This window comes from Physella acuta, unplaced genomic scaffold, assembly GCF_028476545.2.
Source record: "Physella acuta isolate Inbredline_101_S28 unplaced genomic scaffold, ASM2847654v3 ptg001752l, whole genome shotgun sequence".
In the NCBI taxonomy this organism is placed as follows: domain Eukaryota; kingdom Metazoa; phylum Mollusca; class Gastropoda; family Physidae; genus Physella; species Physella acuta.
The window spans coordinates 90,861-117,500 of record NW_026733262.1 but is presented as its reverse complement, the minus strand read 5'-3'; the positions used below and the strand labels follow the sequence as shown (position 1 = coordinate 117,500).

At 40.5% G+C, this 26,640-nt stretch overlaps 1 protein-coding gene across 1 annotated transcript in view; it reads right to left on the bottom strand.

Moving 5' to 3' along the window:
* The window catches only part of LOC131930284 (plasminogen-like), a 65,072-nt gene that overhangs the window by 21,610 nt on the left and 16,822 nt on the right, over positions 1-26,640 (bottom strand). Inside the window, exons 2-4 of the mRNA XM_059286697.1 lie at positions 17,772-18,029; positions 16,097-16,255; positions 15,319-15,508 (exon numbers count right to left, since the gene is read on the bottom strand). Coding sequence (XP_059142680.1) covers positions 15,319-15,508; positions 16,097-16,255; positions 17,772-18,029 — 607 coding nt within the window. The remainder of the gene's footprint in view (positions 1-15,318; positions 15,509-16,096; positions 16,256-17,771; positions 18,030-26,640) is intronic.

The window sequence follows — 26,640 nt, the reverse complement described above, 5'->3', positions numbered from 1 at the left end:
ATGGTGTGGGTTGTGTGGGAGGATGGTGGGCGTTGTGTGGGAGGATGGTGTGGAGGATGGTGGGCGTTGTGTGGGAGGATGGTGTGGGTTGTGTGGGAGGATGGTGGGCGTTGTGTGGGAGGATGGTGTGGAGGATGGTGGGCGTTGTGTGGGAGGATGGTGTGGGTTGTGTGGGAGGATGGTGTGGGTTGTGTGGGAGGATGGTGTGGGTTGTGTGGGAGGATGGTGTGGAGGATGGTGGGCGTTGTGTGGGAGGATGGTGTGGGTTGTGTGGGAGGATGGTGTGGGTTGTGTGGGAGAATGGTTGGCGTTGTGTGGGAGGATGGTGTGGGTTGTGTGGGAGGATGGTGTGGGTTGTGTGGGAGGATGGTATGGTAGATGGTGTGGGTTGTGTGGAAGGATGGTGGGCGTTGTGTGGGAGGATGGTATGGTAGATGGTGTGGGTTGTGTGGAAGGATGGTGTGGGTAGTGTGAGAGCATTGTGTGGGTTTTGTGAGAGGACTGTTGACATAGCACACTGGGTGTGTCCGTTACGTAATCGTCAGTGAATTTTTTTTCTGGCCAAGTTATTTATTTGTGTGTGCGTGAGTGCGTATGTGCGTGCGCGTGCTTTGCGTGTGTGACAGAGATATCGAGTACGTGTATTTTTCAATACCGCGCATGCGTAGAATGGAACCGGCATGCTCCGAGTCTTCGTGGACGCAGCGATATGGACTTCCGGTCTGTCAGACGGAAGTCGCACACACGTGACTTAAGACAAGACTTCCAGCCAAGGAATTCTGGGGGTGGAGATGGGGGGTGGGGGGAATAAAAGCGCTTTGATGCATTTATCTCCGAGCTATAGACCCGGTATTGTGGGGAAGTGTTGACCCAGCGGTGACCCGGTAGTGACCCGGTAGTGACCCGGGACTGACCCGGAGCTGACCCGGGGTTGAACACTGAGACAGGGAGGCTACTGGCAAAAACGTTGAACGAAGTTGAACTGCGGTATCTATGTCACCGTGACCTCGGTATTTCAAGATTGCTCCCTCAATTGTTGATTAGTTTAACTTATTAATTAGTGTAACTAATAACTTGAATGTTAAAACGTGTGTTGAGAGGTAGAGCGCGTGATATGTAAAACGTAAGTCGCGAGTTCGAATCACGGGATCAAGTCCATAGGACGACCTTGAGCATACCCAGCTCTAATGGGTACCTGGCTTAATTCGAGGACTTAATATGCGACTGGATATAAAGATGACCACACTACCCATTTCGTACGTCGATGAACTCTGTTTTACCTGCTTGATACACTTACTTGTCTATTACGGAACTTTCAGATAAATTGGTTATTTTATAAGACAAGAATTTGTAAATCACCAACCTCATATGAATGGGCTAAATGATGTCTAATTTAATGTCGCAGTAAACTTCTTTCGGTAATTAAATTTGATTTATTTTCAAATTCTCTGCTACAGCTTAGTGATGTTCCAAACAAAATATTGGTTTAATTATTTAATTGATTTAGGGAGGTATTACTAATCCCCACCCACAAATTCCCACCCACAAATCCCCACCCACAAATCCCCACCCACAATTTCACATCAACAAATCCCCGCCCACAAATTCCCACCAACAAATCCCCACACAAAAAAACCACAAATCCCCCCCACAAATCCCCACCCACAAATCCCCACCCACAAACCCCCACCCACAAACCCCCACCCACAAACCCCCACCAACAATTTCACATCAACAAATCCCCGCCCACAAATTCCCACCAACAAATCCCCACACAAAAAAAACCACAAATCCCCCCCACAAATCCCCACCCACAAATCCCCACCCACAAACCCCCACCCACAAACCCCCACCCACAAACCCCCACCCACAAACCCCCACCCACAAATCCCCACCCACAAACCCCCACCCACAAACCCCCACCCACAAACCCCCACCAACAAACCCACCCACAAATCCCCACCCACCACTAACAACATAACAGTCCCCTTGACCTAGGTGTCTACTTATCACTAGGCGTTGTTCCCTCGCTATTTGCAATCACTCCGACCATGAGCATCTGGCAGAGTTATTTCCCTGCATCGGTGCACGTAGTCCCAGCGGCTGGCTGACCTTATTTACTCAGATAATTAGACGTTATGCCTTAATTGTTACACCCGAATCTTTTCTTGGCAAGGACGTCAGCAGAGTTCGTCGCGAGGTCAGCACGCTTCATGACGTCATGAAAATAACGGTCGAGTTCGGCTTTTGACGTACGTCGTTCGCCAGTCTAAGCCGGTTTAAAGAAGTTTAAAGCAATATTTTGATAACAGGTTCAGTTATGTGTAAAAATGTGTCCAGAATTATAGACGTGGAAGTGATATATATATACTAGCCGTCCCGGCCAGGCCCTGCTCTGGCTTCTGTGAAAAACCTTTCTGTTAAAGACCATTACCTGTGTGTTTAGTAATCATCATAAACCCAGCATTACCCACCCAAACCACAACCAACCAAAACCAAAACAACAAAACGCAAACATAACGCTAACACAATTACAAATACAAACGAAAACAAAAACCTAATAACAAACCCAACCACAACCACAAACACCAATACAAACACAAAGAAAAAAACAAACAAAAAAGCAAACGAAAACAAAAACCTAACGACAAACCCAACCACAACCACAAACACCAATAACAACCAATAACAACACAAAAAAACAAACGAAAAAGCAAACGAAAACAAACCAAATCCAAACGCAAAACCAACCAAAAACACAAATACAAACCCAAAGAAAAAAACACAAACAAAAACGAAAAAAGAAAGAACAAAAACGAACCAAATCAAACCGCAACCACTAACGCAAACCCAACCTAAACACAAAGAAAACACTAACGCGAACATAAACGCAAAGTACTCACAGTCTAGCCCGGGGCGGAATCGCCTGTTTTAGCTTAATAAACGACTATAGTACCCCAACTTATTCATAGTCTTTTGCACTCACTTAAACGAACAATTTAATGAACAATTATAATACTCCAAGCTTATCCGTAAAATAACTACAACATTTGCACTTGATCAATCCCCACTAATTATGTAATTATTTCTTTTCCCAACACCAAAACAAAGTAATAAAAAGTAAATTCTTTTCCACTAATGCAATGGTTTTATAAAGGGAAGTAATTGTGTTTTCCTAATTTATCAAAGGGAAGTAAGTGCTATAGGACTAAATAAAGACATAATTAGAATTTTTATAAAAGATGATATTTTTTTAAAACTTGTGTTTAATGAACATGTATATATGTATATATACATTATATATATATATATATATATATATATATATATATATATATATATATATATATATATATATATATATATATATATATATATAATATATATATGTATGTATGTGTGTGTGTGTGTGTGTGAATGTGAGTGTGAGTGTGAATGATGTATAAATAGGCTATATATATACCTTAACTTCACCGATTGCGATGGTCTAACCTTCGAAGAATACAGGGTGTTGTTGAAAAAAAACTGTTTTACACAATGATCATGATAGATTTCACGTTATACTGATTGGATAAGTTATGTGCATAAAACATATGTTCAGATAAAACAATCAACTGTAGATCTCACGTTCCATCTTTAGCGCGGTCATGTACGTGTCAACAGTTAAACTAGCTGGGAGTTCGCTTAGTTGGTCAAATAAAACGCAAAACGGAGAAAAATAGAAGAAGAACTAGAAAAAAACAACTACCCAGTCTTGATCAAAATGAAAAACATTGAAAAGTACATAAAAACGACAAAATTCTGACGCATTTAGAATAAAAAAAAGCGACGCAAATTATGACGTAGCTAGCGACAAAAAAAAAGGTTGCGCATTATGACGTAGATACATCAAGCCACACATTTATTGACGCCGAGAGAAAAATTCGCGAGAAAGAAAAATGTTGTTATATTTAGAAGTATAAGTATAAGATGCTAATTATTTCTTGAAGTAATTAAAAATTAATTGGCCAGTTTGGACGCTGCGCCCTTCGAGTTTACCAGCAAGGGAAGAGTACAAAGCATTTGTAAGTTAAAGACGTTCATAAGTTGAGGAATTCGTAACTTGTAGGCTTTTGTAACGTGAGGGAATTCGTAAATTGATTGCACTTGTAATTTCATTATGTTCGTATCTTGAGAGCATTCGTAACCTGATGGCGTTCGTCGAGCTTAAATCTAGGGCAGTTGTACGTTAAAGAAGTTCGTAAGTTGAGGGAATTCTTAAGTTGAAAGCATTTGTAATTTGATTATATTCGTATCTTGAGAGCATTCGTAACTTGATGGCGTTCGTCTAGTGCATTTGTAGGTTAAAGAAGTTCGTAAGTTGAGAGAATTCGTAAGTTGAGAGAATTCGTAAACTGAGTGCAATCGTTCCTTGAGGCCGTTTGTTGAGCGTAGGTCTAGGGAATAGAAGACGCTCGTATGTTGAGGGCTTTCGTAAGTGGAATGTATTAATAATTCAACGGCTTATGTAGCTTGAGGAAATTCGTAAGTTAAGGACATTCGTAAATTGAGGGTGTTCGAAAGTGGAATGTATTCGTAATTCAACGGCTTTTTTTAGCTTGAGGAAGTTCGTAAGTTAAGGACATTCGTAAGTTAAGGACATTCGTAAGTTAAGGACATTCGTAAGTTTAGGACATAAATAAGTTAAGGACACTCGTAAGTTAAGGACATTCGTAAGTTAAGGACATTCGTAAGTTAAGGACATAAATAAGTTAAGGACATTCGTAAGTTAAAGACATTCGTAAATTGATGGCTTTCGTTGGGCGTAAGTTGAGGCTATTCGTAAGTGGAATGTATTCGTAATTCCACGGCTTTTTTAGCTTGAGGAAATTCGTAAGTTGAGGGTATTCGTAAGTTGAAATTGTTCGCAACTGCCCTGGTCCGGGGTATTCGTCAATCAGATCGTCTTGCAGAAGTTAAAGTTGGGAGGGGAGAGAACTAAAACAATCTTGAGTGAGTAAAGGGCGACAACTCTCATCATCAGACACGAACAGAAACAAATTAACACAGATTCCTGAAACAGAAATAAAACGTAACACACAAAAAAAAAACGTGTTTACATTTTATTCCAGGAACTAACGACTCCAGCACTCAGACTAATGCCTGATAAATATTTGAAGACCAGCGCGTCTGGAAGAAGTTGGTGGGGGAATAAATGGAAAATAGAAAAAAAAGATAGTACGTGAATAGAAATGGTTGTCTTGATATAAATCTTCCAATCACATTTTACCTGCCGTCTCGCAAATACAAGAACGAAGTCAATGTACGTTGTTTTGATTTTTTTCTTTTTTTTTTTTTTTTTTTTTTTTTGTTAGTCACGTGATTTGGGTTTCGTGGTTTGCCGCGGCGCTACAACCTCCGGCCCAACAGCACGGCGACCCTCGGCTAAATTCGTGCGCGCTGACGTCAGCGCGGGCTAAAAATAGCTGACTCCTGGGTCACCGCGACCCGAGTTGACGAGAATTTTGCCGGCATAGCGGGAGTTTTCTTAGAAGGGATACAGTTGTTGATAGGATAGTATAGGGATCTTGAGAGAATACAGTTGTTGATAGGATAGTATAGGGATCTTGAGAGAATACAGTTGTTGATAGGATAGTATAGGGATCTTGAGAAGATACAGTTGTTGATAGGATAGTATAGGGATCTTGAGAGAATACAGTTGTTGATAGGATAGTATAGGGATCTTGAGAAGATACAGTTGTTGATAGGATAGTATAGGGATCTTGAGAGGGATACAGTTGTTGATAGGATAGTATAGGGATCTTGAGAGGGATACAGTTGTTGATAGGATAGTATAGGGATCTTGAGGGGGATACAGTTGTTGATAGGATAGTATAGGGATCTTGAGGGGGATACAGTTGTTGATAGGATAGTATAGGGATCTTGAGAGAATAGTATAGGGATCTTGAGGGGGATACAGTTGTTGATAGGATAGTATAGGAATCTTAAGGGGATACAGTTGTTGATAGGATAGTATAGGGATCTTAGAAGGGGATACAGTTGTTGATAGGATAGTATAGGGATCTTAGAAGGGGATACAGTTGTTGATAGGATAGTAAAGGGATCTTGAGAGGATAGTATAGGGATCTTAGAAGGGGATACAGTTGTTGATAAGATAGTATAGGGATCTTAGAAGGGGATACAGTTGTTGATAGGATAGTATAGGGATCTTGAGAGGATAGTATAGGAATCTTGAGAGGATAGTATAGGAATCTTAGAAGGGGATACAGTTGTTGATAGGATAGTATAGGGATCTTAGAAGGGGATACAGTTGTTGATAGGATAGTATAGGGATCTTGAGGAGATACAGTTGTTGATAGGATAGTATAGGGATCTTAAGGGGATACAGTTGTTGATAGGATAGTATAGGGATCTTGAGAGAATACAGTTGTTGATAGGATAGTATAGGGATCTTGAGAGAATACAGTTGTTGATAGGATAGTATAGGGATCTTGAGAAGATACAGTTGTTGATAGGATAGTATAGGGATCTTGAGAGAATACAGTTGTTGATAGGATAGTATAGGGATCTTGAGAAGATACAGTTGTTGATAGGATAGTATAGGGATCTTGAGAGGGATACAGTTGTTGATAGGATAGTATAGGGATCTTGAGAGGGATACAGTTGTTGATAGGATAGTATAGGGATCTTGAGGGGGATACAGTTGTTGATAGGATAGTATAGGGATCTTGAGGGGGATACAGTTGTTGATAGGATAGTATAGGGATCTTGAGAGAATAGTATAGGGATCTTGAGGGGGATACAGTTGTTGATAGGATAGTATAGGAATCTTAAGGGGATACAGTTGTTGATAGGATAGTATAGGGATCTTAGAAGGGGATACAGTTGTTGATAGGATAGTATAGGGATCTTAGAAGGGGATACAGTTGTTGATAGGATAGTAAAGGGATCTTGAGAGGATAGTATAGGGATCTTAGAAGGGGATACAGTTGTTGATAAGATAGTATAGGGATCTTAGAAGGGGATACAGTTGTTGATAGGATAGTATAGGGATCTTGAGAGGATAGTATAGGAATCTTGAGAGGATAGTATAGGAATCTTAGAAGGGGATACAGTTGTTGATAGGATAGTATAGGGATCTTAGAAGGGGATACAGTTGTTGATAGGATAGTATAGGGATCTTGAGGAGATACAGTTGTTGATAGGATAGTATAGGGATCTTAAGGGGATACAGTTGTTGATAGGATAGTATAGGGATCTTGAGAGAATAGTATAGGGATCTTGAGGGGATACAGTTGTTGATAGGATAGTATATGGATCTTGAGGGGATATAGTTGTTGATAGGATAGTATAGGGATCTTGAGGGGATAGTATAGGGATCTTGAGGGGATAGTATAGAAATCTTGAGGGGATACAGTTGTTGATAGGATAGTATATGGATCTTGAGGGGATATAGTTGTTGATAGGATAGTATAGGGATCTTGAGGGGATAGTATAGGGATCTTGAGGGGATAGTATAGGGATCTTGAGGGGATACAGTTGTTGATAGGATAGTATAGGGATCTTGAGGCAATTGTATAGGGATCTTGAGGGGATAGTATAGGGATCTTGAGGGGATACAGTGGTTGATAGGATAGTATTGGGAGAGGATAGGATAGGGATCTTGAGGGGAAAGCATAGGGATCTTGAGAGGATAGTATAGGGATCTTAGAAGGGGATACAGTCGTTGTTGTAATGGCTGGTTGACTAGGTTTGACTGCAGCTGTTGGAAGAGGATAGTATAGGGATCCACCCCTCTGGATTGTTCGAGCTCTCTACCCCGAACAGGGAGGCTCTTCCCCCCCCCCTCCCGACTTCACGATTTTCCTGGCTGCATGACCATCCCCTGTCAACCCACAATAAGAATTCCTAACCGATGTATGACCACCCCCACCCCCACCCCCGCACAAACACACCCACACACAGTTGCACAATTCCAATAAGATAAGAAACCCACCCTCACCCCACCACCACACACACACACTTGCACAATTCCAATAAGAAGAAGACCCCCCCCCCCCTACTACACGAACTGAATGTCTGTTTTAGTACATGTTTCATGCATCTCTTCAGCGTAGGGGGGGGGGGGGAAGATGTGGAGTAGATCCAGTGCCACCCCCCCCCCCACCGCTCCCGGATGAATAGAAAAATATATACTTCATAATTTTTTATACAAAATATATCTTTAACCAGTGTCCGCCCCCCCCCCCCCCCTCCGGGAAGTTTCAATTGTCCCTCCACCTTCCCGGTTAAGTCTGTATAAAGCCCTGGATGCATACACAAACCCACCTAGTCTATTTTAAACCTCAGTGTCCGTTACATAAAATACAACGTTAGTTGACTTGCCCGCTGTACTCACCCACATAGTCTTTTCTATCCATAGAGAACGAATTAGTAGCCCCGCCCGTAAACTAGCCCTCAACAACGAGTTCGAACATGCCCCCCGCCCCCAAACCCTACCTTTCATAGCCGAATAATACTAGATTAAGATTTGAACCTTAACCTGTAGATGATTAAAATACCACCCTTATCTCATTAGTCTTTCTTTCTCCTTTATTTCTTGGTCTCTGTTCAGTACTCTTAGGGCAGATAACTAGGGCTTTTTGTCGACTGACTTCCCTTTGAAGACGTCTATTTATAGAGAGTTGTTTTTGCCATGTGTATTTCAGGAATCGCCTTGTAAACAAAACAGGACGCCTCCAGCCTAGAAGTCGCACACGCGGTCCTGACTGCTTCCATTTTACTCCAGACGGTCTGGAAACAGCCACAGAAACTCGTCTCTGCTAGGCCATTTTGGTATTTGGACGTCATAGATAGCTTTGCCCGCAAGTTGTTTTATAAACGGAGCTATGTCTATATATAGATGTGTCTGGTGTTTTTAAACTTCGGTTCTGGCTATAGTTGTACTTCTTCACGTCATAGCCAGGGCATGAACTATTTCCACGGACAGAGCACAAGGTACGACTATTTCCACGGATAGAACTAAAGATACAACTATTTCCACGGACAGACCTAAAAATACGACTACTTCCACGGACAGAGCTAAAGATACAAGAATTTCCACTAACAAAACAAAAGACACGACTATTTTCCTTCGACTGCGTCTACTCAACTATGTCCACTATTAGAATAATATTTTAAAAATAAAAAATACAATGTGATTCGTTAAAACCGGAAGACGTGTTTAAGAAACGAAACTATTTTATTGGCTGTAGATTTGAAAAGCATTGATTTGATTTTTATTTTTTTTTTGTAAGCTAATTTACAGACGGATAATAAAAAGTTATAATAATTAAATTCTCGCAAAAATTCTAAACGCATTTTTATTTCCAAAATACTAAACAGATTGGAATTCGATCAAGTTTTCGTATCCGAGAATGACTGTACTGCAGAAAAAAAATCCAAGGTATAAATCAAGCACAAACCGCGAAGGTCAAGTTCATGCGAAGGTCAAGTTCACGCGAAGGAAAGTGAAAGTGCACACGTGACCAGCGTGCACTTAGGATTTGTATCACGTCGTAGGCTGGAGCCCGACACAGCCTTAAGCATGAATCACGTGGCCTTACCCCCCCCCCCCCCCCCTCCACCACACACACACACATACACACACTGGGCCAATGTAAACAAAACTTACAATGTAGCAGGAAAAAAAAACAGCCTTGAACTTTGACTTACCTAGCATTAAGATTGAACGAGGAATAAATATATAGGCCTACAGTTTAATTATATTTTAAGGTTAAAACTTATTGTTGTTGTGTTTTTTTATTTTTATTTTTATTTTATTTTAAGAATTACCTTTTAAGAAGTCTTAAAGACTCGCTTAAAGAGTACATACCTGCACACGTATGTTAGAGATCACTGCTATTTTTAGCATAGCGTGTGGTTTGGCTTGATAAAAGAAATTGTAGAATTCGCAAGAAAGATGTTTATCGCAGGTTATAGTCTTGTATTTATTTGTCCGGGACCGCTGAATAAGGGCATTTTTGTTTTTAAACAAGCATTATTTAACTCTGGGAGCCATACTATAAGCTAAGGGGCCTAACACTGGTGGCTAAGTTATGGGCCAGGTGGCCTAACTCTGGTAACTAAGTTATGAGCCAAGTGGCCAGTTATGAAGTTATGAGCCAAATGGCCTAACTCTGGTAGCTAAGTTATGAGCCAAGTGGCCTAACTCTGGTAGCTAAGTTATGGGCCATGTGGCCTAACTCTGGTAGCTAAGTTATTGGCCAAGTGGCCTAACTCTGGTAGCTAAGTTATTGGCCAAGTGGCCTAACTCTGATAGCTAAGTTATTGGCCAAGTGGCCTAACTCTGATAGCTAAGTTATTGGCCAAGTGGTCTAACTCTAGTAGCTAAGTTATGAGCCAAGTGGCCTAACTCTGGTAGCTAAGTTATGGGCCAAGTGGCCAGGTATAAGCCAGGTGGCCTAACTCTGGTAGCTAAGTTATGAGCAAAGTGGCCTAACTCTGGTGGCTAAGTTATGAGCCAAGTGGCCTGAATTTTAGAGCCATAATTAGCCAAGTGTCCTGACTCCGACAGTTAAGCTATGAGCCAAATTGTCTTAATTTGAGATATACGATATAAAGCCACATTACCTGACTCTTAGAGCCATAATCTGAGCCAACTGGCCATACTTTGAGAGCCATGATATAAAGCCACTTTACCTGTTCTTAGAGTCAAGCTATGAGCCAACTGGCCATAATGTGAGAGCCACGATATAAAGCCACATTACCTGACTCTTAGAGCAATGATCTGAGCCAACTGGCCATAATTTGAGAGCCACTATATAAAACCAACGATGTGACTAGTACGTTAGAGGAGCAGTTTAACCCACAAACCCCCACATGTGTGGAAATTTGAGATACCAAAAAAATAAAACAACTCCCAGATTTCATTAAACACCCAGCGTGTATGGTTCCATATGATGACATACAAATGTATCGTTTCCTTCCTTATGTCATCAATCATAAACTCATTAACGTAATAGAATATTTCGATATTAATTATGTCGTTCATCTAAGCTCGCGAAAGACATGTGCGCTCTATAAAAATTGGTTAACTATTCTCTCAGACTGAAAGTAGATATGATCCACTAAGATTGTGATGATCCACTAAGACATGATCCACTAAGATTGAAATGATCCACTAAGATAGAAATTATCCACTAAGATCGTACGAAACCACTGAGATCTTACTGATCCACTAAAATCGTATTAATCCAATAAGATTGTACTGATGCGCCAAGATCGTACTAATCCACTGAGATTGCAATAATGCACTTAAATCTCACCGATCAACTAAGATTATATTAATTCACTACGATCATATTAATTCACTAAGATCGTACTAATCCACTAGGCTCGTACTAATCCTCTAAGATCGTATTAATCCACTAAGATCGTACTAATCCACTAAGATTGTATTAATCCACAAGGCTCTTACTAACCCACTAAGGTCGTACTGATTTACTGAGATCGTACTAGTCCACTAATGTACTGTCTTATTAAAAATATAAAAAATTAAGATGTAACAGTTTCTCCAACAAGAGTAGAATTTCAATGGATCACGTAATGTTATAATTCTATTTAGATTACCTGAGATTTGTAGTTCCACTCATTACATTGACATTTCACTCATTAAATTGACATTTCACTCATTACATTGACATTTCACTCTTTAAATTGACATTTTGACTCTTATTCTCTATTTGACTCATATTGCACTTTTACTCTAAATATATCATCCAATCAATGTAATTATAACACAATATGATTTGTAGCAGAACGCCGCAGGCTGGCATTGTTCTCTTTTATATAAAAAAAAATTTCTTCCAAATCCCAAAGTGCAAACCGAGAGAAAAGTGCAAACTATTTGAAACCATGTAGGAGTTAATTTGTTCCGTGATGTAGCCCAAAGCACGTGGAAGCTATGAACGATCTGAATAGCTTTTTAAGCCTCCGCTGTGCTTAAAATAAAAGTTTCATATATAGAAACTTGTTTGTTGTTTTTTTTTTTAGAATTTCCGATAGACAGATTGAGCACTATTGGAGATTCCCGATTTCGATTAAAACAAAAACGCACTGCCGATTACTGACGTAAGAAAAATTTTCGTGACGAAATAAAGATCAAGTTTTGTGATTTTTAAAAGTTAGGGTTTTTATTGTAAGTTAAACGTTTAAGTTTGTAAACCAAATAAATTAAGTCCATGCGTAAACAATCGAATATTTTGATATCAACCTGTTCTAGAATGGAGAAAAATAATACTTTCATTTAACATTTGTTTTTCTTTAAATGTTACGCAATAAATTATTAATTAACGTTTTTTTTTTCTTCTAATTTTCTAATTTTGTTAATTACAATCTAATGTCTGTGTGAAAAATACTAACACCACTAGCGCTATTATATCTAAAAGCTAGTTAATTAACTATAGCTTTGTTTCAAAATTTCATCACCATTAAAATTAGCCATTCTAACTAACATTAAGGTCTGATGACATATGATCTCACTCAAGGCAAATTATCTCAGAACAAATTATCTTTGGACAAATGAGTTTATACAAAATATCCTTGACAAAATAATTCAAGGACAAAAAAATCTCAGGACAAAATATATCACGACAAAGTAAATTATGGACAAAATGTTCAAAAATATTTATAAAATATTTTGTCTTAGATCATATGCTCTGTCACCATTACACACGTCCGAACTGCAAAAGCAAAGAATTGTTGTATTTTCTTTAGCTGTACCTCTATTGACGAGAGTACTAAAACCCAACCTTTCCGTAAACCCCAGCTACAAAAACATACGGAGCTAGAACGGTACAAGAATGTTGGTGGCATTATCGTGACGCTAATCATTTGTCACAATCTACGTCCGTAAAATAGACTAGTTAGTTTGTACTTTTTTATTTAAAAAATAGATAAAAATTGTTAAGTGTTGTGTGAGAAGCTATTGTTGACAACTTCAACAATTTCTTAACTGCTTTTCTGGCTATTAAGAAAACAAAGAATAACAATTGCTGTTATGTGAGAAGTTATTATTGACAACTTGAGCTATTTCCTTACTGCATGTTTAGCTATTAACCTAGTTAGCTACTTGAGCTATGCGCCCGAAATAAATTTGTCATAATTACAGAAAGCGTTTTTTTTATTTTATTTTTCACTTCATTTAAATTCCAAGCCGGTTTACGACCAGCACACAAATTTAGAGAAAAACAGATGCGCTTGTGTCCAGATCTGGCGCTTGCCAATTTTAACACCTTCCAAATTTAAAGCCAAAATATTTATGTCGGAGCCAAATGATGCGGGAGAAAATAACTCAGAACAAACGAGAGGCGATAGAGTGTGCGGACTGCAGGGGATGACTTCATCTTCAACAAACAATTACTTCATGTGAAACACATGTTTGAAACATTGCGCCAGTTACAACAGACACATTTCACAATAAACGAGATAATTTAGGAATGTAAGATGGACATCTGCGCCAAATCTGGCCACGTCGACAATTCTTAAAAAACATTATTTAAGTAGCTTTTTTTTAAAACTTAATTTCTGTGGCGCCTTATTTGATGTGTATGTAACAAAATGTTATTCTTTAAGAATAAGTTTATAGCTCTTTGTTCTAGAAATAGATCTTTCTATTAGAAATAGATTTCCCTTTGTATTAGAAATAGATCTCTGTATTAGAAATAGATTTCCCTTTGTATTAGAAATAGATCTCTGTATTAGAAATAGATTTCCCTTTGTATTAGAGATAGATCTCTGTATTAGAAATAGATTTCCCTTTGTATTAGAGATAGATCTCTGTATTAGAAATAGATTTCCCTTTGTATTAGAAATATATCCCTGTATTAGAAATAGATTTCCCTTTGTATTAGAGATAGATCTCTGTATTAGAAATAGATTTCCCTTTGTATTAGAGATAGATCTCTGTATTAGAAATAGATTTCCCTTTGTATTAGAAATAGATCTCTGTATTAGAAATAGATTTCCCTTTTGAATTAGAAATAGATCTCTCTTTCGAATTAGATATCTCTTAAGGACGAGAAATAGACCTCACTTTGGACGAGAGATAACACTCTCTGTTGCATAAGAAATAGACTTATCTTTGGGGGGAGGGGGGGGTAGAAATCGACCTATCTTTAGAAGACAAACAGACCTGACTGTTGACAATCAACACAGATCTGTTTACGTGAAGGCGGTCTAGGAACAAAGTTCTAGTACATGTAGGTCGTAGTAGAACGTTGAAGATTTTTTTTTCCTGACAGTGAATGCTAGTAGCAGTGTCGAACATTTAAACCCTTTATACCATACTAAGTGCCCGACTTTGTGCGGTTTTATCGGGATTGTTGGTGTCAAAGTTGATGCCTCTCTGATAGCATACATTCAAGATAAGTTCGCCCATGTAGGAAGAACGAATTGCCAAACAATCTAAGTACAATTTAAGTGCTTTCTGGGTAGAAATTTAAGCTTAGTTTAAGTACGGTAGCAGTATAATCTCAGTGATATCTGAGTACAACTGAAGTGCAGTTTAGGAAGAATTAGATAAATTCAATGGAATCAAAGATCGATTTATTTTCTATTTTTACACGTTCGTTTTTGGGGTTGTCAAAAACTGGGTTGTTGACTGTCTTTTCAAGAGCTGTCAGAAAAGGGCTTGTTTGTTTGGATTTAGATATGAAGAAGGTAGCATAGATTCTCCAATTCTGCTTATTGGAGGGTAGCTACATGGGAATCATGTGTTCTACATCGTGAACTTGGTGGCTAGCTCATGAGAACGAAATTCTAAAAACAACACATGCCATACGATGGGGCTAGTGGCTACCCAAGAATAACCGAGGCTATACTTAGGAGTTGTTGGCTACTGAATAAACCAACTTATCATCAATGTCCCACCCTTCCGCCAGTCCTGACAGAATTGTTTACAATTTACATTGAATTACATTACACTTCGGGTCTGTTCGGTTCTGTACGGGTTTCTTCGGGACTGTTCGGTTCTGTACGTGACTATTCGGGACTAATCGGGACTATTCGGAACTGCATATGACCAACCCATTCGTGCAAGTCCAATAATTAAACTTTTCTCAACACATCTGATTAAGGTAACAATGTAACTAATTTTTAGAATTTTTTACAAGAATAATTTCAACTCGAAATCCTATTCTTATTCCGTAATAGTCTCAAAACAAAATTAAATTTCGTAAGGATATGAAGGTGTGGGCTGCTTAGTATCCTTAGTAATTTGGTCAACTCCAGGTAAGTTAGAAAGGTAATGTGACTCACTTTTGGAACCGTTGTAACTTTTGTCCTTATGTTTACTGCTGACGCCACTGGGGGCCCCCGTGACCAGCTTGACCGTCTGACGGTGGAGGGAACTCTTGCTCGTGGGGTCCCCGCTGTCGATGCGAGGGTCGGGTCTCAGGCTGAACTTGTGCTCACATCGCATGTTGGTCGGCTGGCAACGTCGCTCCTCCTGGTGGTGGGTAAGGTCAAGGTTGGGTCACAGTAGGATAGGCTAGTTAGGGTTAGACTGTAGTCTAGGTTAGGTAGAAGTCTAGGTTAGGTAAGTCTAGGTTAGGTAGAAGTCTAGGTTAGGTAGAAGTCTAGGTAAAGTAGAAGTCTAGTTTAGGTAGAGGTCATTGAGTAGGGTAGGCTACCCTCACGGATAAAATATGATACGCTAGGATTCAGGCTTGTCGATTGCCTACGTTAGGCTAAACGTTTCTCTAGGCTACAGTTTATGCTGGGCTATTTTTAGCTTGAGATATGCTATACTCTAGGTTAGGCTATAGCCTAATCTACAGTTGAGGTCTAGCCTAGGCTGATTTCTTGGTTAGGCTTCAGCCTAGGCTAATATACATTTGAGATTAGTCTAGGTTGGACTACAATTTTGGATAGGCTGAATCTGGATTAGGCTACAAATTTAGTAAGGCTAGAGTGTCATTTGGCTGTAGTTTCGATTACGCTACAGTTTCTGCTAGACAACATTCTAGACTAGTCTAGTCTAGGAAAGCTACGTCTATTCTACCTGCCCCTATTGACTTCATCAACAGCAACATACCTGTATGTATGAGCGAGCACAGATGGACTTCTTGATGCAGGTTCGCTGACGGCGCTGCCTGCACGAAATGGTACAATTGTCCCACTCACCCCAGGTGGAGTAGAGTAGGTCGTAAAGAATCTCTTCGATCAGGCGATTCCGTTTCTGTTTGCCCACGACCTGTTGACAGCAGGGATACGGGTTGCTGTGGTGTGTATTAGTGGTAGTGTTGGTGTGGTTGTGGTGATGCCAGAGTCGTGGTGTTCTTTACGTGTTTGTGATATATATATATATATATATATATATATATATATATATATATATATATATATATATATATATATATATGTATGTATGTATGTATGTATGTATGTATGTATGTATGTATGTATGTATGTATGTATATATACATGCTTAGGATGTGTTAGATTCATGTTCCTACAAGTAAACAAAAACGTAAAATGTTAATCCAATTAACTTTAATGAACCTAAAAAGTTTCCAAGATTTTTCCGAAATATTTTATTTTAGGACGAGATGGTGATTAAGCACCACAGGTACCCCCCCCCCCCTACCCGGGGCCGCCATTAGACCCACGGTATGGTCAGACACTGCCACTGTGGAACACACGATTCGTGGAATTCTACTTGCAGCATAGAGCCAATACTTGGGTGTACTTGGTGACTTTGGGGTTCTTCGTTTTACCAGTAAATGGTTCCCCACCGGGGGGGGGGGGGGAGAGGGGGGTGGGAATTAGTAATTCATCTCCGACACAGCTTGCGGCCTTATGACGAGCTGGGTGTTATGAGAGGGGAATGTCTGGAATTTTTCCACGTGAATATCAGGTGCAAAAGTTCCTGTCGTAAAGACTTACTGTTGGTCAATTTAACAAAGGCGGGGGGGGGGGTCAAATACTGCGTCAGAGGGTTAAACAGGTAGGGGATTCATGGAGGAGATGGAATTCGTGGGGTAGGTACAGCTTCATGGGATACAGCAGTGAATTATGGGATACATGCATCATCATGGTATTCAATGAGTAGTTAATCAGGAGAAATGTAGTTCTTGGGATTTTGTAGGTATTTGATCTGGATAAATACTACTAGAGTGAAGAAGAGTTTATCTGCTTTACTTTGGCAGTTGAATTGATTTTTGTAATTGATACTATGCCCTGCTGTGTGTGTGGTGGACTGGTAGAGCGTTCGACTGCTAACCCAAAAGTCTCGAGTACGGGTCCCAGGCTAGAGTAGTAGCGACCCTGAGTCCAAACAGCTCTAATGGGTACCTGACTTACGTTAGGGAAGCAAAGGCGGCTGGGCATAGTGCTGACCCCATCATCCCTTCATAGGCGGAGGTCATTGAAACAGGTGAACTCTACTTCACCTACTTGTTGTGTCTCCAGGTTCGTAAGGGAACGTTACTCTCTAGGATATGGGATAGAGTTGAATACGTCAACTTTGTAGGCTATGGGATAAAATTGAATAAACCAACCTTGTAGGATATGGGATAAAATGGGATAAACCAACCTTGTAGGATATGGGATAAAATTGGAAAAACCAACCTTGTAGGATATGGGATAAAATTGGATAAACCATCCTTGTAGGATATGGGATAAAATTGGATAAACCAACCTTGTAGGATATGGGATAAAATTGGATAAACCATCCTTGTAGGCTATGGGATAAAATTGAATAAACCTACCTTGTAGGATATGGGATTGCAAATCCCGTCCTCTCTCGTGCAGGTTCTCTTCTCCTTGAAGACACTCTTCCCACAATCCTCCGGCACGCGACACCGCCTCGTTCTGGTCTGATCACACTTCCGGGAACACTCGGTCCATCTGGACCACTCGTGGTACTTGTCGCACAGCACGCCGTCCACCTCGATGTAGTCTCCGCTGGTGTCCGCCTTGTAGGGCTCGATGGAGCGGGCAGCCTCATTCTTGGCGGAGATGAACTCCTGGGGGAGAAGATTGAGAGATATGATGCGCCTGACAAGATTCTACAGAGGCCCAAAGACTGTCTGTTTCGCCAGGTATAACAAGGGTACAGAACTCTCTATCGAAACTGGATTAACGCAAACAAATTATTATGATTTATTGATAGTTTAGAATATAATACATGAGATGGCGTGGTCAGATGCTAGCTTTGCGTCTGCTAACTCGTTAGTCTGAAGTTCGGATCCAGGGCTCGAGTTTGTAGGACGCCACCTGGCTGGTGTTAGAGAAACAAAGGCGGTTGGGCATAGTGCTGACCACACTATCCCCGTGTGTATAAGGTCATTGAAACATTAACTCAGTTAATCCCATCTGCTCCATGTGTCTTGTGTACGACCTGGGAACGAAGATGATGATGTTATGGTACAACTGTACCAATTTGTTAACGAAGTGAAGCTTAAAACAGCAATGTAAAAATAGATTAGATTACCTCACGAGAGTAAAAAACAATGTCTTGTTTTCATAAAAAAATAAAATTAAAATTACTAAAGTTTTTTTATAAAGGGTTTTTTTTATTTTATAAAACGGTGTTGTCGAACGGTAAACCTCACGACTGCTAACCTGAAAGCCTAGAGTTCGGCTCCCAAACTCGAGTCCCAGTGACCTACCCAGGTCTCATAGGTACCTAACTCAGGTAGAGAAAGTAAAGGCGACTAGCTATAGAGACCACACTAATTCCCTACCGCCCGAGGTAACGGCAACAGATTTATTGAACTTCAAGACTTCATCGTTCCCATTGATCGCCACGGCCGATGTGGGATCTATTAGATAATTGTATCTGCGATCGCGTATTCCAATAAACGTTTTTAGGTAATTAGAATCTGTACCTGTTTTCATTTTTCAACACTAAATTGTTTCACCACGAAGAAATATTTCCGTATCCTGGGTTAAATCACGCGCCAACATTAACTAGTTCTCTAATTAGACGAATTAATTTAAAATAAAAAAAAAACGAATGCCGATTATTTCGGTGAATGAACTCCGGCAGCAACAACACATGGGCTTTGTGTTCACATAGTTCAAATAGTTTGAGAAGGGAAGTCAAACCTTTGCTGTGTTTGGCCGAATTCTTTTCACGAAGACAAGGTGTAATTCGTATCCCCTACCCCCACCGCCTCCACACCTACCACCCCAAATCCCCCTTTCCATACTGTGATTGTATTCATTACATGTAGCCTGTGAAAGTTGGGTGACATTGAGCATGTAGGGAACATACAAGCGGGGTATTGTTCTTGGTGTGAGATCTGTGGGGGGGGGGGAGGTATGGGGGTGGGGCGCTGGCGGGTGGGTGGTGGTGGTAGTCGATGGTAGTGGGGGTATGTATGTGGAAGTGGTGTAAGCTGTAGTGCTAGCTGTGTAGTGCGGTAGTTAGGTAGTTATGCAGTGGGGAAATTATGTAGTGGGTTAGTAATGTAGTGGGGTAGTTATGTAGTGGGAAATGTATGTAGTGGGGAAGTTATGTAGTGGGTAAGTTATGTAGTGGGATATGTTTGTAGTGGGGAAGTTATGTAGTGGGTTAGTTATGCAGTGGGGGTAGTAATGTAGTGGGATAGTTATGTAGTGTGATATGTATGTCGTGGGATAGTTATGTAGTGGGATAATTATGCACCAGTGTTAGTAATGTAGTGGGATAGTTATGTAGTGGGATAGTTATATAGTGGGGTAGTTATGTAGTGGGATAATTATGCAGCAGAGCTAGTAATGGGACGGTTAGGTAGGGGTGTAGTTATGTAGTGGGATAGTAATGTAGTGGGATAGTTATGCATCAGTGCCAGTTTTGTAGGGGTAGTTATGAGCTAGTGATAGTCATGTTTTTGGTGCAGTGCTACAGTGGTGTAGCTATGTGGTAATGCTAGTGATGTAGTCGAGTATTGCCTTGTCAAAGCTAATGATGTAACACATCAACAAACACCAACTCGGCTACTGCAGAAAAATCCCGCAAAGTTAATTAGACGTTTAAAAATACATTTTATGCACAACAAACCTGCAACTACATGGAAAAGTACACCACACCGTAGCCAAGCCTGAAATACCTCGTAAAAACCAGCCCGCGTAACGAAAACCACCTCAGTGTAAACCCAACAACACCCGTAACATCTTGCTTCTGGTGGGTTTAGGTACATTAGGTGGATGAAAGGTGGGGGATGGATGCGGAGGGAATGACATGACATAAATCTCGCAGTTCTTTTAATCCAATGTATTTAGTATCGAAGCCGTCCACACCAATTCCCACACAAAATCCCACACCTACTCCTACACCAACCCCAGCTCCCCAACCTACTCCCACTCCTGTCGCACCCTCCGCTCTAGCCCCTGTCACTATACCCTCCCCCCCGGGTTTTTTTCAACCGTCACCATCTCCCCTCCACCCACCCAACCCTCCCCCTCTTCTCTCCCCTACCCTCACCTCCCTAACCTTCTCCTCAACCCATCCTCGCCTCCCCCACCCTCACCGCTCATTCAAAATTCACCTCCTATTTGTTACTTCACTACCTCACCCAACCTCGCACCCTCACTTCCCTAACACACCACCCCTACCCTTACCCTCTCCTCCCACACAACCTCACCCCCACCCAACCTTCAGCACTCACCTCACCTATCCCCCCACTCACACACCCACCCTCACCACCCACACAACCCCCAATCCACCTCACCTCCCTACCACACCACCCCTACCCTTACCCTCCCACACAACCTCACCCCCACCCAACCTCCCACCCTCACCTCCCTACCCCCCACTCAAACACCCACCCTCAACACCAACACAACCTCCCACTCCACTCCACCTCACCCCCCCCCCCCCCACCCCTCATCTACGACTGACATAAATCAGACCACTGCCTGTCATAAATCAACTCATTTGGCTGGTATTGTACACCACGGCAAGTACAGATGAAGCGCTCGGAAAACGTAAGATGGGGGGGGGGGGGGGGAATTTTGACGGCTCTTCTGAAAAACATTACACCTCAAGAATGCACACACTTTGCTGGCCAGATCAATTTTTACTTCGTGAGACAGATACGTCACACATGTTTCACATTCCGAATAATGTTTTTTTCTTATAAATATATTTCTTGTTTATTGTTTTTACTTACAAATTTGTTCACAGGAGAGAGAAAAAAAAATTCCATGTCCTAATCGGCAGATCATTTTATTTTTTTGTAAGAATCTAGGACAAGAAATGTCAGTAAAACCTGGCTACATGTCAAAAATGAATTCCACGCACAATCTAGTTAGGAGAGAATGTTCATCTCGTAAGTGTTTGGTCTCTTATAGAGGACTTACTTTTAAGCTTTTAACTAGCGTTGGGATTTGTTTTATTTCCTCACAGAGGATTTTTGTTCACCCTTTTTTTTTTCTTAAGAGAGAAAAGAAAAAAGAAGAACGAAATGACGTCATCGATAATTTGGTTTTCTCTCCCCCTTCTAGGTGACCTAGTTTTTTATTTACAATAAATTTTTGTCTATCAGAGTGTATGGATGTCGAGAATTGTCAATCTTGTACGCAGAGGAATGGGGGGGGGATTAGGAAACATGAAACTTGACCTACCACCCCCCCCCCCCCCGGAGCTTGTATGAGGTAAGGGGATCGAATCGAGGTTGGACGTCGTCCTTGACCCTTTTGAACTTGCAGTCTAAAAATGTTGGATTGTTGTTGTTTTTGTGTTATTTTTTTTCTCACTGTTTGACGTATTGTAACAATTACTAGCTGTAAAATTTGTGACGATTGGCATTTACCCCGGTTGTTTTTGTGTTTTTTTTTCTCACTGTTAGACGTATTGTAACAATTACTTGCTGTAACATTTGTGACGCTTTGGCATTTACCCCGGTGGCTAAGAAGAATCGGCCAGATTAATATTTTCAGAATGGACCAAATACGTGTTTGGTTCAATTCGTCTTGCACGTTTTTAAAACAAATTACACTTTTATTAAAGTAATTCAAATTTGATATTTTAAGAATGTATGCAATAAAATTTGATATTGTAGATAATTGTTTTTTTTTTTTGCTACATTCTATTTGCATGCATGTGTTATGTTAACTTGACCTTTCATAGTTGCAATACAAATATTTATTAGCTATATTTAATCAGACCAAAATTATTTCTGCTCGTCGTGTAAATATTTTCATCTGTGGCATTTGGAAGAGTGTAATACAATACAGTTTTTTTTTAATAAAAATAAAATATTTAAAATATTTTGCTCAAATTTTTCGGGAATTCCCGTTAATTAATACATTTGAACGACAGCGTGACATTATTTTTTTTGTTTACTGGACCACGTGGTGTAGAGGGGAAAACCAAAATTATTTAGCTTTTTAACTTTTTTTTTTTTTTTTTTTTTTTTTTTTTTTTAAGTTAGCGAAAATATGAATAACACAACTGCTTTCAATTTGTTGAAATTGATTAAAAAGAATGTTTTTTTTAAAAATAACAATGCATACAATTTTCAAACGCTAGCTATCCACACTTCCTCTGTGTTGAGGATAGTGTTTTGGGATAAGTGGGTGTGGGGGATAGGGTTTTAGGAAAAGTGGGTGTGGGGTATAGGGTTTTAAAGTGGGGTGGGGATAGGGTTTTAGGAAAAGTGGGTGTGGGGGATAGGGTTTTAAAGTGGGGTGGGGGATAGGGTTTTAAAGTGTGTGGGGATAGGGTTTTGGGATAGGTGTGTGTGGGGGATAGGGTTTTAAAGTGGGTGTGGGGAATAGGGTTTTAAAGAGGGTGTGGGGGATAGGGTTTTAAAGTGTGTGGGGGATAGGTCAAACGATGTGGTCAGGGTTTTACGGCGCGGTCTCAAGTTCAGGTTCAGCGACGTGTGGGACACACATAAGAGTGTCCAGTTCCAGCAGATCTGGCACTTTGCCAGCCGTCTAGTGCAGCAAGCCGACATTTTATGTGGGGGAACGATCTCTTCTTCTCTGGTCTCCGTTTCTTCTCCGTCTTGGTGTGTGTATATGTGTGTGTATCGGTGTGTAAGTGTACGCGCGCGTATGTTTGCGTATGTGCAATGCGTGTGGATTTTTGTACGTATATGTATAACGAATGTGCATTAATTTGAGGGTGCGTATATGTAGGTATAGTTTGTATTTGTGAATGCATATATGTATGTAGAATTTGTACTTACGTAGGCGTACATGTATGTTGAATTTATTTGTATTTATGTAGGGGTATATGTATGTAGAATGTGTATGTGTGGAGACAGAAGAAGCGTTAGTGTATAAGGGATGTGTATGTGTGTAGGTATAAAGTGTAGAGAAAAGTGTATGTGTTGCCACAATGTGTATGTGTGTAGGTATAAAGTGTAGAGAAAAAATGTACGTGTTGTCACAATGTGTATGTGTGTAGGTATAAAGTGTAGAGAAAAAATGTACGTGTTGTCACAATGTGTATGTGTGTATGTGTAAGTGCATGTTTGTTGTGTGTAGGTTAAATGTGTATGTGTGCGTGTACGTGGTTCCACTAAACAACAACGACGGTGTGAAACTCGGTTGATAAATTACGACATGAAAACCCTCAACATCGAGATATTTGCATTGTAGATGGAATGTCAATATTTTTTTTCACTAGCTGTGAGATAGAATGTGGCATTGTTCAGAGATACAGAGGCAGATTGTGGCATAGTCTGATGACAGAAGGGCAGATTGTGGCATAGTTTGATGACAGAAGGGCAGATTGGGGCATAGTTTGATGACAGAAGGGCAGATTGTGGCATAGTTTGATGACAGAAGGGCAGATTGTGACATAGTTTGATGACAGAAGGGCAGATTGTGACATAGTTTGATGACAGAAGGGCAGATTGTGGCATAGTTTAGGGGCAGATAGTGGCTTGAAACCTAAAGGATGACCCGACATGTGGACTAGACAAAGTATGAACAAGACTAAACTATTTTTACCTTACACACGAGAAAGCTTTGTGAAGCCTTCAGGCGAGTTCTATAGTCGCGTAACCTATTAGAAGTCTACAAAAATTGTCCACAGCTAGTTCTGTATACATTTTACCTATACTAGTTCTGTTGTCTATTTTCCGATACGTTTTATTATCTACTTTCTAATACTAAATAGATCAATAAGGTATTTTTTCCTGCGACAATTAAATAATCTATTTTCTTATACTTGTTTTATAATCTACCTCTCTAGTAGTCTAAAATTCTTCTATAATCTCTTTTTCAAATACTAGTTCTACTATATATGTTAACAATAATTATATTACCGATTTTCCTGTACTAGTATAATAAACTACTTTCTATACCAGTTCTATGATCGATTTCCAAATACTAGCTCTAATCTATTTTAAGAATAGTTTGTTAATGTATTTCGCTGTACACGTTCTTTAATTTACGCTTCATGACCATTTCTGGTACTAGCGAAGCTAGACATGTTCTAGAAAAATCTTTCAGACAACAGACGGGATAACGAGACTGGACACCCCTTACCTCCCCCCCCTCCCCCCCCCCCCCCCCCCGTCCCGCGGGGCAGGGACTAATGAGCTCCCCCGGTTCCAGCCAGCCGGTCACAACATAAGTGGGTCATTTGACCGGTCAGTCAAACAGGTCATATGGACCAAGTCATTGGTCATTTGACCGGTCAGTCAAACAGGTCATATGGATCAAGTCATTGGTCATTTGACCGGTCAGTCAAACAGGTCATATGGACCAAGTCATTGGTCATTTGACCGGTCAGTCAAACAGGTCATATGGACCAAGTCATTGGTCATTTGACCGGTCAGTCAAACAGGTCATATGGACCAAGTCATTGGTCATTTGACCGGTCAGTCAAACAGGTCATATGGACCAAGTCATTGGTCATTTCTGGTTCATTTAATTGGTCAATAATTAGCATGCGTTAACGAGTGAGGTTCAGGAGGAATGTAGGTGATACTTTATTACTTTTATCAAAGTTTTATATTTGATAACAGCTAGAGATCTAGTCAGTATTTTATCAGTTGTAAATTGCTGATGTTCGCTTTAGTAGTGGTCAGATGTAGTAGTAAAGGTCAGAGGTAGTAGTGGTCAGATGTAGTAGTAAAGGTCAGAGGTTGTAGTGGTCAGATGTAGTAGTAAAGGTCAGAGGTAGTCAGAGGTAGTAGGACTCTAAATGTTCTAATTTCCACACCAGGTGGTGCGATACACAGGGGGGAAGCGGCCACGTATCTTAATGGCCACATATCGTCATGGCCACATATCGTCATGGCCACATATCAAAGTGGCCACATATCTTCATGGCCACATATCGAAGTGGCCATATATCGTAGTGCCACGTATATCAGCGTCCAAAGATCTCTGGAATTTTTGTCACGGCGCCAAGTTTGCACTCTCAAAACAATGAACTTGCGTGATATGGATTCACTGCTCACCCTCCAGAACTCACACACACTCACACACACACACACTCAGCAACACACACACAGCAACACACGCAAGGTTGCGATCCTGGGTCAGCATGACCTTCGAGGTCAGATCAGCAAGAAAGCACAACAACCTTGAGTGTTACTTTCGCGCGCCGCCGTCCACGAAAAAAAGAAACCCCACGATTTGATCTACTGACTTACATACAGCGCAACATGCCAAGAATATTTTATACCTAAAGCTATCTGTAGTAGTATTTATATAAAATAGCTTTTTATAGCTCTAATATCACTAATTTTTAAAAATCTTTATACAACAGACCCTATCAAATGCTAGGATATATTCGTCTATGGAAATGGAGAGAGTACCGAGCATGTTTGTAAAGAGATTAAATTTGAGACTTTGTCTTGAAAAGCTAGCAGCCGCAGACACTGAATAGTGAGTTGTAATCTACTTCAGAGCCGTTCTCTTAAAATTCTCTGAATATTTTTTAACAGACTTATTGGATAAAGTGGGTGAATGTGGGGAGGGGGGGGGGGGTGTTGTGATTAGCAGACCGTATGTGAGGGGTTGGGGTGAGGGGTGGAGGCGGGTGTCCGTCAATGATGACACCCACCACACCAGGTGCCAGAGAAAAAGGTCTGGAAGCTTGACCAAGACGGAATTCATTCATTTCCTCATGTTCGTCGTGAGCATTGAGGGCAGTTTCATGGAGGGCCATCTTTGTGTTGGATGGTGGTCAATGTAAGACGTTGATCAGTATTAGTAATTGGACAACATTACCTGTTGGTCAACATTAGCCATTGGTCAACATTAGCCATTGGTCAACATTACCCCTTGGTCAACATTAGCCCTTGGTCAACATTAGCCTTGGTCAACATTACCCCTTGGTCAACATTAGCCCTTGGTCAACAGTTTCAATCGGTCAGCTTTTTCACTTAGACAACATATGTCGTTGATCAACGTTTTCCATTAGTAAAAATTAACCACTGGTTAACAACCAATATCCTTAGCTATATTTAGCCATTGTCCAACAATAGACAATTTAGCAATTTAGTCGGTATTTTCTATTTTCTTGTGTGTCATCAGCCACTGACCAGCAGTGGTCAGTATGTGTCATCTAGTTGGCTAGTGTTAGCCTATGTTTAGCATGGTTAAATTTTTACAACTGCCATTCACAACACGGGGTAAACATACAGCGCTCGCTATACAAAACCGCCGCGCTTTCTCTTG